At 47.5% G+C, this 16,944-nt stretch overlaps 1 protein-coding gene across 2 annotated transcripts; it reads left to right on the top strand.

Annotated features, from left to right (window-relative positions):
- Positions 1–1,548: 1,548 nt before the first annotated feature.
- On the top strand, positions 1,549–15,230 carry OSBPL7 (oxysterol binding protein like 7). Of its 2 annotated transcripts, XM_051994688.1 has the most exons (23): positions 1,549–2,536; positions 3,913–4,081; positions 4,294–4,419; positions 4,985–5,038; positions 5,547–5,660; positions 5,934–6,050; positions 6,145–6,262; positions 7,297–7,400; positions 7,763–7,855; positions 7,966–8,098; positions 8,195–8,289; positions 8,632–8,727; positions 9,267–9,404; positions 9,700–9,790; positions 10,270–10,517; positions 10,956–11,093; positions 11,634–11,697; positions 11,860–11,938; positions 12,742–12,886; positions 12,996–13,140; positions 13,446–13,572; positions 13,853–13,975; positions 14,192–15,230. In XM_051994688.1, exons 1-23 carry the CDS (start codon positions 2,334–2,336, stop codon positions 14,298–14,300), a joined length of 2,829 nt encoding a protein of 942 aa, XP_051850648.1. In that variant the 5' UTR covers positions 1,549–2,333; the 3' UTR covers positions 14,301–15,230. The 2 variants fall into 2 exon arrangements, with proteins under 2 accessions (XP_051850648.1, XP_051850649.1); XM_051994689.1 differs by lacking the exon at positions 3,913–4,081 and having other exon boundaries at positions 2,443–2,536.
- Positions 15,231–16,944: the final 1,714 nt, after the last annotated feature.

Genomic DNA, 16,944 nt, shown 5'->3' with positions numbered 1-16,944 from the left:
GAGGGGCTCCTTGACCCAAGCCCCATCACCCTGGTACAAAACAAGGCTGGGAAATCGAGGCCCGACTCCTGCTTCTAGCCTTCCTGTCTTGAAATTAATACTACTCATAAGTAATTACCGATCACTTTACTCACAGTGTGAAAATATACCTACAAGTATTCCCTCATTTACAAATGAAGAATTGGGCTCTGCAAAATTAAGAGATCACATAAGGGTCACATAGCCAGTAATTGTTGCAGCCAGCATTGAAACCCAAGTTCTTCTAACTCCACGTCTAGCACACTCCCCACTGTGCCCAATCAACTGGGTTCCTTGATCCCAAAGAAACCTGATCTACATAGAGAACAGTGGGTATTCAGAAGTCTTGTTTGCTCCTTCCATCAGTGCTAGATAAAATATTGTCTCCCACTCCTATAATAGCTGAACCTGGAAATGGGAGAGAGGGGACAAAAAATTAAGGGACTGAGGGATGGAAAGGTGGAGCTGGGGAGGAAATCTTGGATGAAGTTCCTTGTGTGCTTTTGGGAGTGAGAGGAAGAAGGAAACTTAATTCTCTGCCTGTGGAAAATTGAGTGTCATAAGAGTTCTTATTCTTTTAGAGTTCCTAATGTGAGGAGAAGAGGTAGGCCACAAATAGAAATCATGAAGGTAGTCCCTGGGCTAGGCAAAATGGAAGTGGGGGTTGGGCAGGGAAGAATACAAAGCAGCACTTGATTCTAGGCTCAAAGTAATACCCAGGTTCCAGAGCCCAGGACAAGTGAGTCCTTGTCAGCGAGATTCTGTAGCTGCTGGCTTAGAAGCAACTTTCTGTAGTGTCCAGTGAAGGACTTTGCACCCTGGGCCACGTGGATTTAGCATAATGCCCCCAGATTTCTCATGCCAGAAAAATTCTCAATAGCACTGTCCCAGAATGAAATATTAAAATCTGAACTTGGTCCCTCAAGGATTCTTTGACCTGTCCTTGCACTTATGCTCCACCCTGGTGACATAGCAGGTGCTCAGAGTGTCAGCTGGTGCTGGCACCTATGGCCTACTCATTCAGTCTCCAAGCATCTGAGGAGGATTAACTTCCAGGGTAGGCATTCTCAATCTTTTTTGTGGTCATGGGCCCCTTGGCAGTCTGATAAAGCTTGTGGACCCCTTCTCAGAATATTTACCAATGTGTAAAATAAAATGTAGAGAATTACAAAAGGAAAACAATTATTTAGAAATAATTATCAAAATACTAAAATAATTTATGGCCTATGTGTTGAAGGGGTACATTGAGATTGTCTAATCTGTTACTTTTTACAGATTTGAGGCTTCCCCCCCACTTCTCCCCTGCTAAAACATTGCTGAAGAGCATCTCCGTTTATACCCCAGAAAAGCCTCAGCTTTAGGTTATTTGAAATACAAATCTGTGAAGAATGTCACTTTGAACCGCTGGCTATCAGTGAATTCTATTTTAGTGTGAATACAATCTTAAAAGTTGGTGATGATTGAGAGATCGAAATCAAGGACACTGGATCCCATTCCCACCACTAAGGGAAAATATTGGGGCTGAATGGCATTTGTTCTGGGCACTATTCCCTAAGACCAACTCTGTTGTCCTGTCTCCGTGTCACTTGTACTAGTGGGAGGGCCTGTGTGTCTCTGGAGAATGCTCTCCCAGTGTCTTATTCATCTTATCCCTCTCCTCATGATATAGGCAGTATCACCCCCTTTTGTTTTATTGATTCTACTTTATTGTTATTATTTTGAGGCCACCAGGGTTAAAGGATTTCCCCAGAGTGTGTCTGAGGCTGTAGTTGAACCCAGATCCTCCTGATTCCAGGACTGGTGCTCTATCCACTGTCCCCCCAGCTGCCCTGTACCACCCCCTTTCAGAGAGGTTTCAGTTTCATATTGGAGACCTGCTTCCTGGCTGTTGGCTCCCACCATTAGACTGCACTATTGCCCTCTGGGAGTGGCAGAGTGCCCCGGGGAAGCTGGCACTGCCATGGGACCCCACGGAGCAGGGCACCCGTCTCTTCAGTTGTCAATTTGACACCAAATCTGTAGTTCATTTTCAGATCTTAAGTGAAGCATTGGTGAATCTTGATGTTGAAATAGCACTGGGTACCAGCTTGGGTCAGGGTAATGGCAGATGTCACGTCGGGTCAAAGCAGCAGCAGTCTGAGCGAGCTGGCTGCCTGGAGGCCCCTCCTTTAACGGCTCCCCGCCTCTCCTGACATTTCTGGAATAGTTCCCAGAGGAGCCGGTGGTGTCCGTTCCCCGCTCCCCCCACCTCACCTCGGGGATGCCAGCTCGGCCTTGAGTCCTCCCAGGAGCGGGGGGGCAGAGCTGAGCCCCGGATGCCCAGGCCTGGCGGGAGGGGGGATCGAGGGGGGCCGAGGAGGTGGGGAGATCCGGCTCCAGTGGAGGCTACGACGTCTCCTTCCTTCCTGGTTCCTGCAGTAGCTGCCGCCGCTGCTCAGCTCAGAAAGGGAGACGGTGACTCAGAGGCAGTGCGGGCAAGCAGGCAGGCGGGCAGACCCGGCAGTCCATGGGCACTACGGTAAGGGGGCCACGCCGACATCCCCCCGGCATCCCCGGCAGGAAGGGGTCCGGCTCTGCCTGAAGTGGGAGGTCTCTGCCTACCTAGCGAGATGGGTGAGGAGGCAGGGAGGGAGGGAGCTGTCCACCTTGTACCTTATCCCACCTTCCCCTCCCCCTTGGCTCAGTGTAGGCAGAGGTGCCCCGTCTCCCCCGACTCCGTGAGAAGCCAGGACTCCTGTGAAGGCCAAATGCCCCCCAACCCAGGGGCAGAGTTTGGGGAACTTTGGGGAGCTTTTCCCCACGGCTGAGTCTTTTGGACAACCTTGTGTCTCCGGGCAGCCCTCCCTCCAACACTCCCATTCCATATGGCTAATGCCTAGCTGGTCTTCGTTCCTCAGGTGCCTGGCGTCTCAGTCTCTTCAAGATCACCTGAGCAACAGCCCTAGTTCAGGCTCACACCTTTCCCTTCCACCTCAGCCCAGCACACACACACACACACACACACACACACACACACACCCCACTCATGTATTATTGATCAAGCTATGGTGCCAGGACAGCCTGTATTAGTGCCAAGGGCACCAGTGGGCACTGCTGCAGGACCTGGGAAGACCTTGAGCTGTTCTTGCCCACCGATTGTCCCTACCTACAGCTTCCCCACCAACTCTGGTTCTGTTTCCTTTCCATCCTTATTCTTTTAGCAGATGGATAGCACCTCTATTTTTGTGTCCTGGAGACTTGGGTCCAGGAGTGTTAAGAAGGAGGAAGGGAGGGGGAGGCTATAGAGGCTCCAGAACTTGGGAATGGTTCATGGAAACAGGTGGGCTGAGGGAGAAAAAGTCATCTGCTCTGTCCCAGGCTTTAGTTTCTCCACCAGGCGTTATGTATAGCGGGCAAGGAAGGAGGGAGAAGGGAAGGTGGGAAGGATTTTGCACAGATAATCATGGCAGTCACCTGTCAATGGAAGGGGAGAAGGGAACTCCTTAGGGAAGAGTTGATAAGATGCTTGGCACATATTAATAAATGGTAGTTGATTGATTGATCTTGTCTGTTTAGACCCTGTCTGTCTCTTTCTCCAACCCCCCTCCATGCTATTTCCTTTTCCTTCCTATTTCCCCAGGTCTGCCAAAGTAGAGTGTTTTCCAGAGTCTGTGTGTGCCCAGGGTGTGGCTGGGCACACCCCTTGTGGTTTTCTTAGAATCAGCTTGTTCACAAGTTCTTAATTCCCCTTCTCTAGCTTGGGATCAGGAGTTGGCAGGGAGCTGGGAAAATGGGGCAGAGGTGATAGGGAGGTTGAAGATGAGGGTCAATATTCTATTTCCCTGGAGGGTTTGGGGCTGGCTTGAGGTGAATAAAGAAGGTGACTTATCCAAGATGGTCTTTCTCTTACTCCAGGACAGTCTCAGGACCATTAGGTGACATTTCCCTCTACCCCCTACTCCGACCGGACAATTCCTCATCCCCCCGAATGTATAGCCAGGAAAGGGACCTTGGCTCTCCTCGTCGGGCTGCTGCTCCTTCCCTCTCAGACAGCACCCAAACTTCTAAGTACATCACCCAGCAGGTCCGAGCGTCTGCTGTTAGCATTGGGAAAGGGAAGATGGAGAACCTTCAACCCAGTCATGTCAATGAGGGTTTGGGGATAATGTCAAAGGGAGGGAGGAAGGGAGACACAAAAGAGGCAGGAACTGGGGAGCAGGCCCCTTTACAGGGTCCTGGCTGGGGGAAGAAACATGTTCTGAGAAGTCTCCCCACAAAGCTTTCCTTTGCCTCCAGGCGTTGGAACTATGGGAAGTAGTGGAAGAACCACAGGGAAGATTGGGGACAGAAGGAACTCAACCAGAGAGGCAAGAAGGGCATTTGCTCAAGAAGAGGAAGTGGCCCCTGAAGGGTTGGCACAAGGTAAGGGGAGGAGCTCCTCACTCCCCAGCAAAAAGGTTTTTGGAGAGGAATAGAGACAGAAAGTATTCAAAAAGAGACAGAGACAGAGAAGAGGGAGAAATAGGAGAAGAGACAAGGAGAGGAGAGGAGACAGACAGACAGGATTCAAAGAGAGACAGAGAAAGAAAAGGGAGAAATAGGAGAAGAGACAAGGAGGGAGGGGGACAGAGAGGGAGGGAGAGAGAAAAGAGAGAGACAGAGACAGAGACAGAGAGGGGGAAGAGAGAGACACACACACATACAGAGACAGAGACAGAGAGAGAGGAAGAGACATACACAGACAGAGAGACAGAGAGAGACAGAGAAAAAAGAAGGGAGGGAGGGAAGAAGGAAGGGAAAGGGACAGAGAAAGGGAGGAGAGGGAAAAGGAAAGGGAGAGGGAGGAAGAGAGGGAGAGGAAGGGAGAGGAAAAGGGAGAGAAGGACAGGATCAAGGAGAGAGAATGAAGAATTTTACAAAGATGAACCTGTACTTACTTTCTTTCCTACCTCTGCCTCTCTCTATGGGTCTCTGGACTGTTCCACAGAGATACTTTGTTCTTGAGGATGGAATTCTTCGCTATGCAAACACTAGGCAGGATGTGAGTTGGGGCCCATGTCAAGGAATCAGGATTGGGGCTGGAATGGTATCTCTGATTCCACATTGCTGCGGGGAGTTTGGGGAGATAATAGAAGAAAGAGGGGAATTCTTCATTCTCATGGGGGTGGGAGAGGGAGTATAGTATGGTAGAAAGAATGATGTTTTTGGAATTAGGAGCTAAGAATTAGAATCCCTGCTTGGATATATTACTAGTATAACTTTGGGCAAGTCATAGAACTGATTTTGGCTTCAATTTTCCTATCCATAATATAGGAATAACAATAAATATATGGTTTACTCCAGAGGTTTTGTAGGGAAAACACTTTGGAAAGTTTTAATTTCTCAAGAGATGTGAGTTGTGGGAAAATCAGATTTTAAAATCCTTCCTTAAAGACTTAGAGGAGGCTAGAATCAATGGCAGGGTAAGTGTGGTTCTATGAGTTTGAGGGTAGATGCCTAGTTCCTCAACACCCCAGCTTCCCAGCTCTCCTCATTCCTAATTACTCCAGATTGCCAAAGGGAAACTCCATGGCTCCATTGATGTCCGATTGTCTGTCATGTCAATTAACAAGAAGGCTCAACGGATTGACCTTGACACTGAGGATAACATTTATCACCTCAAGGTGAGATAGTACCCAGCCTAACAAGACAGGAGTAGCAGAGGGGAAGAGGCAGGGGCTAAGGAAGAGGGCAGTCTCCATAGAAATAAAAAAGACACAAACATTCCCCTCTCACTTATGAATAAGCAGTACTTTGGGGAGATAAACAGCACTGCTCAGCTACTCTAAAACTGAGACATCAAAATGGATTTGTTTATCCAGGATCTGAGCCTCATGCCACCTCATTTTGCTGATCTGGAGTTCTGTTGTCTGTATATCTCTCACTCTCTTCTGTAGATTAAATCCCAGGAGCTGTTCCAAAGCTGGGTGGCCCAACTCTGTGCCCACCGAATGGCACAGCGCCCAGATATGGCCAGATGCCCAAAGCTACCAACTAGTAGCACCAACCGGAAGGTAAATCCTAGAGCAGGAATATTGTTAAGATAAGAGGGGATGGCTGAGACTCAGACTATATCCATCCATTTTGACTCTTGATTCATTCCTGCAGGCATCCAGTACACGCCTGGCATCTACAGACAATGTCTCTGCCCTGCCTGGCTTGGGTTCTCGGGACAAGGTGTCATCTTGGCTGAAAGACAGTGAGGGACTAGATCGATGTTCCCATGGTGAGGGGTGCTTCCAGAAGCAAAGTCTCCTTCCCTTTATAAGTTTCTATTCTCACAGAATCCCTCCTTTTGATGGGGGAATCATAGGATATGCTCTAGGGAAACCCTTCTCCAGCCCCCTCTCTCTATTTGTGTGGTATTAGCATGTAAGCTCTTTAAAGGGAAGACCCCCTCCTCAATCCAGCACAGTGCATGGTCCATAGGAAGCACTATCCAGACGGTTGTGGATTGGTTGATTGATTAAGTCCGATGCCCATATCTCAGCAGTAATGTTTCCTTCCCTACATCTAGGAAGCACACAGTTAAGTGGTTGACAGTTGTAGTCATGATGGTTGGGGAAAGAGGACTTACAACGAGAGAAACAAGGTCAGGTGGATATGGGAAGCCTAAACTTTAATTTTGGGAAATGGAAGGTAGTGGGATCTGGCTTCTTGGAGGAGGACAATATGGATTAGGAAGGGAGGAGGAGGGTTAGATGAGGAAGTTAGATGACACATTGGATAGAGTGCTTGGGCCTGAAGTAGGGAAGAACCCTGCTCATATTGAGCCTAATTATGCTACTCCGGGCAACACACTTGACCTAAGATTTTATTGTAAAAGAGGTATAATAATAACCCTTGCCTCCTGTTATGAGGATCAAATGAATTAATAATTGTAAAGCATTTAGCATAGTGCCTGACATATAGTAAGCACTCTATAAATGTTGGCAATTATTATTTTTATTATTATTAGAGAGGAAGGTGGGGAAGAATATTACAGGCTATGAAAATAACGGGTTTCAAGGAGGGAGTGATATAAAGAATAGTGATGGAAGATAAAGACTGAGTCAGAAGCCCTAGGGATCAGAAAATGAGTTGGTAAAAGGGTGATTGAAGACTAAACAGAGTGATTCAGGTTGAGTGCCCAAATCCACACCCTAGGGGCAAGTAAACTTTAGAAAGCTTATCCCTAAAATTGTATCAAGAGACTCAGACCTGAAGAACATGTGGCTGGGGAGAGAGAACTTTCTTCATTAGTTCCCCTCTCCTTCCCAGAACTCTCTGAATGCCAGGGGAAACTTCAGGAGCTGCATAAACTACTCCAGAGCTTGGAATCTTTGCACCGAATCCCATCTGCTCCTGTCATCTCCACACACCAGGTGAAGCAAAGGAAGGGGAGGGCACTGGGGCATTGGGAGCATCACTTCTGGGGAGGTTACTCACCCATTCCATCCCTATCCCTGGAAGCTCTGGGCTCCGAATAGTCCGTAGGGGATTTCAAGCTTAGCTCCATTTCCCTCTTCTTCTTCCTGCTCTTCCTTAGCATTGTGCGTCAGTCTTTTTCCTTTGGAAGCATCCGTTGATCTGTCTGCCCATTTGCTCATCTACTATGTTTTCCCATGTGTGTATTTTTCTCTGCTCCTCTCCCTGGGGTTTGTATGTTGCTGTTCTCTTACCACCCCACTCCCCAGGTCCAGCTCCCTTCCCAACTGACTTCCCACCCCTCCACACACCCCGCCAGGCCTCAGTGACCACTGAGAGACCCAAGAAGGGGAAAAGAACCAGTAGGATGTGGTGCACTCAGAGCTATGCGAAGGATGACACCATTGGAAGAGTGAGTGCGGGGTAGGAATGGGGCCCCTGGAAATTGAATGGGATCTGGGCAGGGGAAAAACCTGAAAGGGTTTTCCTTCTTTTTATCCTCCTCTTCCTCTCTGCCCCCAGGTGGGCCGTCTCCATGGCTCAGTTCCTAACCTATCTCGATACCTGGAATCCCGGGAGCCCTCTACCCCTCGAGGGCTGCCCCCAACAGACTATGCACACCTGCAGCGAAATTTCTGGGTCCTGGCACAGAAGGGTAAGTGCTCAGGGCTCCCAGGGAGGAAGAAGAGGAGGAAAGAGGAAAGGGTATCAGGAAGGAGAGGGGACTCTGACTCTCACCGTCCCTCTGCAGTGCATGGCTCTCTCAGCAGTGTCCTGGCTGCCCTCACTGCTGAATGGGATCGACTCCGGGCCAGTCACCAGGGTTCAGAGATGCAGAGACTAGGGGTGAGATGTGAAATTGTGTTCCTGAACACAAGGAGTTGGGAGGTTCAGAGGGAGGTGAAAGAAGAGGGATTGCTGAGGCTGGGTGACCAAAAGGTTAGAATTCAAAGGCCTGGGAAGCTGAGATAGGCTAGTAGGGCTGGGTGACTAGAATACCAGGTATACATATCTGTGTATAGTGTTAATATTTAATCATAGATGGCTATAAACTATGTGATTCAAGGAATGTCTAGACTTATGCTAGCAGGAAGGGGTGGTATGAGAGACTGGTGGGACTGGAACTGTATAGTCCAAGTATTAGACCTCACCATTAGCCTTGAGGTTTTCCCATGCCTCTCCCTACAGGTCTCTGAGGTTACAGCTGGCCAGAGACGCCCCCACACCCTGTCCATCTCCTCAGACACCACAGCTGACTCCTTTAGTTCCCTCAATCCTGAAGAGGTAAGAAGAATCAGGGTGAGGTCCCTGGAAATCCTTTTTATTTCCAACTTTCTTCTGCCCCCTTTAACCTTTCATGTCCAAAGAGAAACTAAAACCCAGGATATGTGTAACCCAGCAATCCTAATTCTTAGTCTCTTCCCCCATTCCTCACTACCCGTCCCTCAATTTATCTTTTATTTGGAAGAATTCTCTTAGAATATATCATAGAATGAGAAGGGAAAGAGACTTTTTATTTCTTTTCTAAAGGGAAATGTCTTTTCCATCCTTTTCCTTCTTCTTTTCACTTGAAACTTTCTTTTTTTTTTCTCTTTATTTTTTTTTCAATAGTATTTTATTTTTCCAAATATATGTAAAGATAGTTTCCAATAATCATTTTTGTAAAACTTTGTGTTCCAAAGTTTTTTCTCTCTCTCCTTTACCTCCTCTCTGCCCAAGAAAGCAAGCAATCAGTTAAATATTTCATTTGGGACTTCCAAGCAGTCCAGCCGAATTTAGTATAAGTAGTGCTCAGCCCTAACACTCATCTCTGACTTCTGCAGCAGGAGGCTCTGTACATGAAAGGTCGAGAGCTAACCCCCCAGCTCTCCCAGCGTAGTGTCCTGTCCCTGGCCGACTCCCACACAGAATTCTTTGATGCCTGTGAAGTTTTTCTCTCTGCCAGCTCTTCAGAGAATGAGGTGAGAGGGGAAGGAGGCCCTAGCGTGTCAGGGAATGGGACCTCACAGAACTAGAGTGGGTTTCAGAGATTTTGAGTCTATGGATTACTTTAAGGTTTGCCTGGGTCTTCCTCCCATTAGTCAGTGGGGCACCCTTTCCTCTTCAGCCAAGCCACTGAACAGATAGATGTCCAAGGCTCAGGGACATCTTTTCCCCCTTCCCACCCCAAAGGCAAATCTTCTAGTTCCCCTTCCACCAGAGGCCTGAGTATACACTGCAGAGCCCCCAGAGAAGTACCACCTTGCTCTCACCTAGGGCTCAGAGGAAGAGTCTTGCACCAGTGAAGTCACCACCAGCCTGTCAGAGGAGGTGCTGGACATCGGGAGTTCTGAGCACTGCCAGAAAGGTGCCAGCCCCGGGGTATGGGACAGAGAAAGCTGGAGGACCGATGGGGAAGACATTTAGTCCAGGGGCTGAAGGAGGTGGCTATCCTCTTTTAGGGAAGATGATGGGTAGTTCCAATCTCTGCTGATCTTCCTGTCCTTTTTGCCTCCTGTATCTAGGAGCTCAAAGGCTTTGGGGAAGGACTATGAACTCTCAAAGACAGAGGGGACTGGGGCAGGGGCAGGACTAGTGAAGGAAGGGTGAAGAGGGCATGCTCCAAGGACCATAATCAGGATAGTCCCCTCAAATATGGGCAGATTTTCCAGGAGACTGAACTGCTCCAGGAACGGAATGCTGGGGATGCATGATACCTATAGGTGCCATCCGCCCGCTCCCGCCCGCAGCGCCGCAGTAGGATAGCGCCTTCCCGCATGCAGTGTGTGCGGGGCCGGGCGTGGAACGCGGTGCTGATACGGCCGGGGGTGTGGCGGGGGGAGCCAGGTGGCTGTGTTCCAGGGGGAGCCGGGCTCCCGGCTCGGCGACGCTGCCTGCCGGCAGCCAGCGGTCCCGGGAGCGACGTGAGCCTGTGGAATATCCTGCGTAACAACATTGGCAAAGACCTGTCCAAGGTATCCATGCCCGTGCAGCTCAACGAGCCCCTCAACACGCTTCAGCGGCTCTGTGAGGAGCTCGAGTATAGCAACCTGCTGGACCAGGCGAGCCGGACGCCGGACCCCGGCGAACGCATGGTATGAGCTTCGCCTCGCTTCGCCTCCCCCGCCGCTCCTGGGGATCAGCTTCCGCCCCCGCGCCCCAGTTTATTCCCCCACAAAGAATTCTAGAGCGACTGAATTAGCGCTTCGAGTGCAGCCCCCTCCTTTTCCAGAAGAGGAAGCTGAGCCGGTGGGAAAGATTTGTTCCGAGTATCACGCTTGCTTAGGGCTACTTCAGGCTTCCAAGCCTAGAGACTAAGGCTGCGTTCACTCCCCCAAGATGCCTTCCATCCACTCACGACCTGCCCAAACCCTTCTTGGGTATCCCAGTCTGCGGAGAGAGGGCGGGGACGGGGGAAAAGGAAGCTGAGTGGTCGTAGGCGGGGATTCCCTTTCTCTGCCCCCCCCCAACTCCCACCTCCCCACCCCCCCCAATCTGACTAACGGGTCTTTCAAGTCTGTCACCCTTTCCAGTTATACATTGCAGCCTTTGCTGTCTCTGCTTATTCCTCTACTTATCATCGGGCCGGATGCAAACCTTTCAACCCTGTTCTGGGGGAAACCTATGAATGTGAGCGGCCAGACCGAGGCTTCCGATTCATTAGTGAGCAGGTGTGTGGCTTGGGCGGGGAGAGAGGACCTGGACCAGAGCTGGAGAATTTGGAGTGTTGCAGGAAAATTACATACATACATACATAGTATTCAATTCTCATAGATACCCACATACACGCATACATGTAGTCATTCATTCATACATTTGTACAGTGTTTATCAAAAATCTTAAAACTGATATTAAAAATTTGAGGATACTGTGTATGCATATATGTGTAAATTCACTGGTGTGGGGAACTTTCCCTGAGGAAATTCTACCAATGTACTTGTATAAATATATAGACAATTTTATTTTATCTTTTTATCTTTTTCATTACCTTCATTTCATTCATTCCTTTTCCTTAATATTCATTGGTATGTGTGTGTGTGTGTGTGTAAATAGACATTAAGAGGGTGTTTCAAAATAAATAAGGAATAATAAATAAGGAAGGTCATATATGGAAAGAAGTAGAAATTGGGTGATGTGAGTAGATGAGGAAAAGGAGTGCTAGAAGAGCCTTAAGGGCAACCCAGAAATAATCTCACTGTTTTCTGATCCAGGTTTCCCATCATCCACCCATATCTGCTTGTCATGCAGAGTCAGATAACTTCATCTTCTGGCAAGGTGAGAGTAGGAGGACATGTGGATGGGCAGGAAAGGCAAGGGACAGGAGAGTAAGGGTGGGATGAGTACCCTTAGGAATGAAATGAGAATGACATGGCAGAGTTGAAATCCAGAAGGAATTTCTCTCCAACTTCCCTTCTGCTTTCTCCTTCTCTAATCTAGATATGAAGTGGAAAAACAAATTTTGGGGAAAATCCCTGGAGATCGTGCCTGTGGGGACTGTGAATGTCAGACTTCCCCGGTGAGTGGTCCTTGTTCAAGTTTGTTAACCAGGTTGAGACTACAAATTTTTATAGGCTAGGTATCATGGGAACATGAAGGAGGAGGACAAGGCACAGATAGGGGTGGAAAATGAGGGAACAGTGAAAATCCAGATGAGGATGCCTGACTTGCTCTAAGAAACAGTTCAGTGCAGTGAGATCTAGACCCAGTTGTCAGAAATTCTGAGCTTCAAGTACCCAGCTTACTAGCTCCTTCCCCTTGGGCCAGTTTTTTTAAAAGGTCTCTGAGTTAAATTTTCCTCATCTGTAAAATGGCTTCATACTACTTTCAATACCTGCCTTCCAGGGATATTGTAAGGAAAAGCACCCTGTACAAAATAGCTAAATAAAGGTGAGTTGATATGTGAAAGGGTATGAAACCCCTGTACTCGTGCTTCATCCTGAGTGGGCTCTCTAAATATGAGCAAGTAGAACATAGTCTCTGGCAAAGTTTCAAGTCCAGGCCTTTAAATGAACTGTATCTTTATTGTCCAAGGATCAGCTTAGTAAGATTCAGAGGTTCTCATCAGTAGATTGGCCACAGGGGTATGAATTTTGCAACTATAGCAGCTGCTGAGGAATATTTAATAAGTCATAGAAGGGCTATATTTCAGGTCAGTGGATTGGAGATTGACAGGACAACCCACACTGATGAATCCTGGACATATGGAAGTTTCTGTGTCAATAGCTTTGGCCAAACCTAGCAGCTGGGCTAGGAGACTGGCTGTTCTCTGTGACCTCATCCACCGATCCATCCCAACTGTCTGTGCACTGTTTCCTTCAGGTTTGGGGATCACTTTGAGTGGAACAAGGTAACATCCTGTATCCACAATATCCTAAGTGGCCAGCGCTGGATTGAACATTATGGGGAGGTGCTCATTCGAAACACTCAGGACAGCTCCTGCCACTGCAAGATCACTTTCTGTAAGGTAGGATGATTTTCTACCCTGCTCCTGCTTTTTTAAGGGCACGTTGGAACAATGGCGTCTACTCATTGGGCTTACCATCTCTTTCCCTTCTTAACACTCCTACTCCCAGGCGAAATATTGGAGCTCCAGTGTACATGAGGTACAAGGGGCTGTGTTCAGCAGAAGTGGACGTGTCATCCACCGGCTCTTTGGCAAATGGCATGAGGGGCTATACCGAGGGCCCCCACCTGGTGGCCAATGCATTTGGAAACCAAGTAAGAGAAGGGGCTGTGGAGGATAGAGCAGAGGGGAAATGTGGGGGCATGGCTCTGTTCACTTTTTTATGCCTGCTGGGTCAGATTCATTTGGTTCAAGATAAGGAGGATGGCTTTTTCTTCTCAGTTTTCTTTAGCTATGGCATTGTTCAATGATACTCACTCCCCCAAACAGCTGGAAGGGTAAAGTGGGATAGTGGAACAATACTCAGAGCTGCTAGTGAGGCGAGATGTATCTTGAGGTCTTTGTTCTGTCTGCCATCTTTCCTCCAGTTCTAATCTAGTTAACTCCCTTTCACTCCCAGACCTGATGCCTCAAGACCACGAGAGGAACTTTGGCTTTACACAGTTTGCCCTGGAGCTGAATGAATTGACAGCTGAGCTGAAGCGCTCTCTGCCCTCCACTGATACACGGCTTCGGCCAGATCAGAGGTCAGACATCTCTGGACTGTCTGCTTTCTCTGCCATAGGGCATTGGGCTGAGCAAAGTCTCTCTCTGCTGGTTTGGGGCCCCTGCTGCTCCCTCCAGTGATTCGGAAGGCGAAGACCTTATAAACTTCTCTTTATACATGTCCAGAGAAGAGAGCTTTCCCTTGGGGAGTGAAACTGCCAGGGTCTCTCGGAAGGGAATGATGGGGCCTGAGTAGGTGGGAGGGAGGTCACTTCAGTTTTGGGTTGGAGAAGTGTTACTAATCAAACTCTGGTCATTCAGGTATCTAGAGGAAGGAAATATTCAGGCTGCTGAATCCCAAAAACGGAGGATTGAACAGCTTCAGCGAGACCGCCGCAAAGTAATGGAAGAGAACAATATTACCCATCAAGCTCGATTCTTCAGGTGCCCAAAGGAGCCCCTGTGTCCCTGGACCTCCTCCCTTCTCCTGTCCTGTTGCCTTTCCCCTCCCCCAATTCTATTCCAGATCCTCTGGGCCACCTAGACCAGAGAACAATAGGAGCTTGACCTGCAGAAAGCTTTCCAAAACCTCAGAATGGGGAGAGAAGATTTGGGAAGAATTTATTGGTTGTTTCTCATGTCTCCCTCTTTTTCCTGCAGGAGGCAGACAGATGGAAATGGAAAGGAATGGTGGGTCACCAATAATACCTACTGGAGACTAAGGGCTGAGCCTGGCTATGGGAACCTGGATGGGGCTGTGCTCTGGTAACCATGGCCCCTGGAGGGGGATGCAGAAACCTTTAAGCTCCTCAAGGCCAGTGTGCTACTTCTCCCTCCTATTGCCTTGCAGCACTTTGGATGCATGGAATGGGGCAGAACATTCATCTCCTTTCCCTGGAGACAAACGGGCTAGCCTGTTGCTCATTTCCTCTGCAGGCCAGAGGAACTGGATCCCATCATGTGGGGTTTTTTTTTGAGGGGGGTGTATCACAAGTCTGTGGTGTTTCCCCTACCCTAGTCTTGTACCAGCAACAGGCATGTAAGATGTATCTTTGTCTTCTCACATACCATTTGCTTTCCCACACTGGCTTATGGGAGGGAGACTTCAAACTTTCCACCTGCTGTTGTTTCATCCAGTGCCTTGGACATGAAGGACTCTGTGACTGTGACTTTTTCCCAGTGACCCTCTCCACCAACTCCCCTCCAAAAAACCCTTCCAGATTTGGCTGTGATGGGGACAGTTCTTGTTTTCAACCTCTGCATTGCTGCACCTCCCTTTGTTGCCAACATCCTTCCACCCATTTCTACTTTGACCCCTTGTCCTCAACCATTTCACTGGCTGTTCTCCCAAATCTGCAGTGCTGATGTGCTTCTGCTGTCCCCGGACTCCACCACCGACACTTTTGTGTTAGCTATGAGAAGTGAGCGTTGCTGCCAACATGAGCTTGGAAGCATCTGAGTCAGAGGTGGGGTTAGGACAGGAGAGTGTGTGTGTGTGTGTGTCTGTGTGTGTCTGTGTGTGTGTGCGTGCACATGGTTGGGAAAGGGTGAGAGAAGCTGCTTGCAGGCAAGCAGGCTTCCTCATAAATGATCTGGGGATCTTGGGTCCCTCCTCCATGGGAACTATTTCTTTTCAGGCCCTCTCTGTTTTAAGGTGAAATACCATGACTTTCTGAACTCCAATAAAGGCAGTCCCATATTTCTGTCGTCTTTTTTTTTTATCCCTCTCCAATTCCATAATTAAGACTCATGGACTTTGGATTTAGAGTCCAGTCCCATGTCCATATACTTTATACATAGGGATTCTTAATAGATGGGGAGCCTAATATCCTTGCTTGTGACATAGTGGGACACCACAGAATACCTAGGTTCAAATCTGTTACTGGATCTGTAAAATGGAGAAAATAATAGCCATTATAGGATTTGCCTCCAAAGATTGTTGCAAAGGGAAGGAAATGAGCATTTAATAAGCAACTATTATATGCCAGGTCCTATGCTGAGAGCTTTATAATTGTTGCCTTATTTGATCTTGGGATTGCATTATTTCTTCCCATCTTGTTGTTGAAAAACTATAGGCAAGCAGAGGTGAAGTGACTTATTCAAGATCACACAATTAGTAAGCATCTGAAGTCAGATTGGAACTTCCCACTTTGGAGTAGTCTTCCCTACTCCAAGCACAGAGTTCTATTCACTCTGCCACCTGGCTTTGGCCATTTCAGAGCTCGATGTAAATCTCAGTTATTATTTTAAGATTGTGATTCTAGGATCTCTAAAGATACTCTCCCATTTTCAAACCTATGAGTGTACACCATGAGTCTACTACCTCTTGGACCTCAGGGCTTTGGGCAAAATAAGAACAAAGAACAATCCCTTCTTCTAGCACTTACGCTGCTTTCCAGACAGATATCACAGCTCTGCTTTATAATAGCCTTGGCTCCCAGTTATTCAAGCAATAATGCTAAAGAGAGGAGGAGGGGAAGGGAGGACACAGTTGGCCTAGTTTAGCTCTCTGTGGCCTATCAGAGGTGAGACAGTTTAGAAGGCTGCACCCAGAACCAGAGAAAGAAAGCCCAGGGACAGGGAAATCAGAGCCTGATGCTTGTTCATTTGTATTACACTTCCCAAGGGGAGTCACACCTTCTCTTTGAGAGTTGGTTTTTCCCATGACTCTAGGAGAGTTCAAATTGTACCATCGGTTCCCTGTACCCAACTGACCCTCAATTCCCTTCATACTGAGACAAGCAGTGTTTTCCAAGTTTATTAAAAGAAAAAATAAAACAAAAATATTAACATTTTATATTCTGAACAACAAATGGCTTCTTTAAAAAACACCTTTTTTCTTTTTTCCCCTCATTTAAAAAATTGTAATAGTATGTCATATTTTCCAATTACACATAAAAACAATTTCCAACATTCATTTTTTGAGGGATTTTGAGTTCCAAATTTTTCACCTCTCCTTCCTACCTTTTCCTTCTCCAAGACAGTAATCTGATATGTTATACATGTGCTATCATGTATAACATACTCCCACATTAGTCACGTTGTAAAAGAAGAAATAGAACAAAAGGAAAAAAATCTCAAAAAAAAAAAAACACCAAAAAAGTTAAAATAGTGTCTTTAAATTTGCATTCAGATTCTATCAATTCTTTCTCTGGATATAGACAGCATTTTCCATTGTGAGTGTTTTGGAATTCTCTTGGATAACTTGTATTGCTGAGAAGAACTAAGTTACTCATAGTTGATAATTGCACAAGAACATACATTGTTCTAAAACTAGAGGTGAGTCAACCCTCACCTCTACCTTTATTGCCCCCCATCTACCATTTCAACTATTCTGGGATGCCCATTCTCCTAGGAAGAAAAGCATAATGCTATTAAAAGATCTAGAATATTTCCCTAAACTTGACTAGTAA

Source organism: Antechinus flavipes, chromosome 4, assembly GCF_016432865.1.
Source record: "Antechinus flavipes isolate AdamAnt ecotype Samford, QLD, Australia chromosome 4, AdamAnt_v2, whole genome shotgun sequence".
Lineage (NCBI taxonomy): Eukaryota > Metazoa > Chordata > Mammalia > Dasyuromorphia > Dasyuridae > Antechinus > Antechinus flavipes.
Note: the sequence above shows the minus strand (reverse complement) of the source record. Positions and strands in the feature narration are given on the sequence as shown.

Excerpts from the sequence above, each read along its gene's own strand:
- OSBPL7 (XM_051994688.1), top strand. The coding sequence starts at position 2,334 with ATGCCCAGGCCTGGCGGGAGGGGGGATCGAGGGGGGCCGAGGAGGTGG. Across the intron at positions 4,082-4,293 it reads CTAAGTACATCACCCAGCAG|GCGTTGGAACTATGGGAAGT; the intron begins GTCCGAGCGTCT and ends CTTTGCCTCCAG. Across the intron at positions 5,039-5,546 it reads ATGCAAACACTAGGCAGGAT|ATTGCCAAAGGGAAACTCCA; the intron begins GTGAGTTGGGGC and ends TAATTACTCCAG.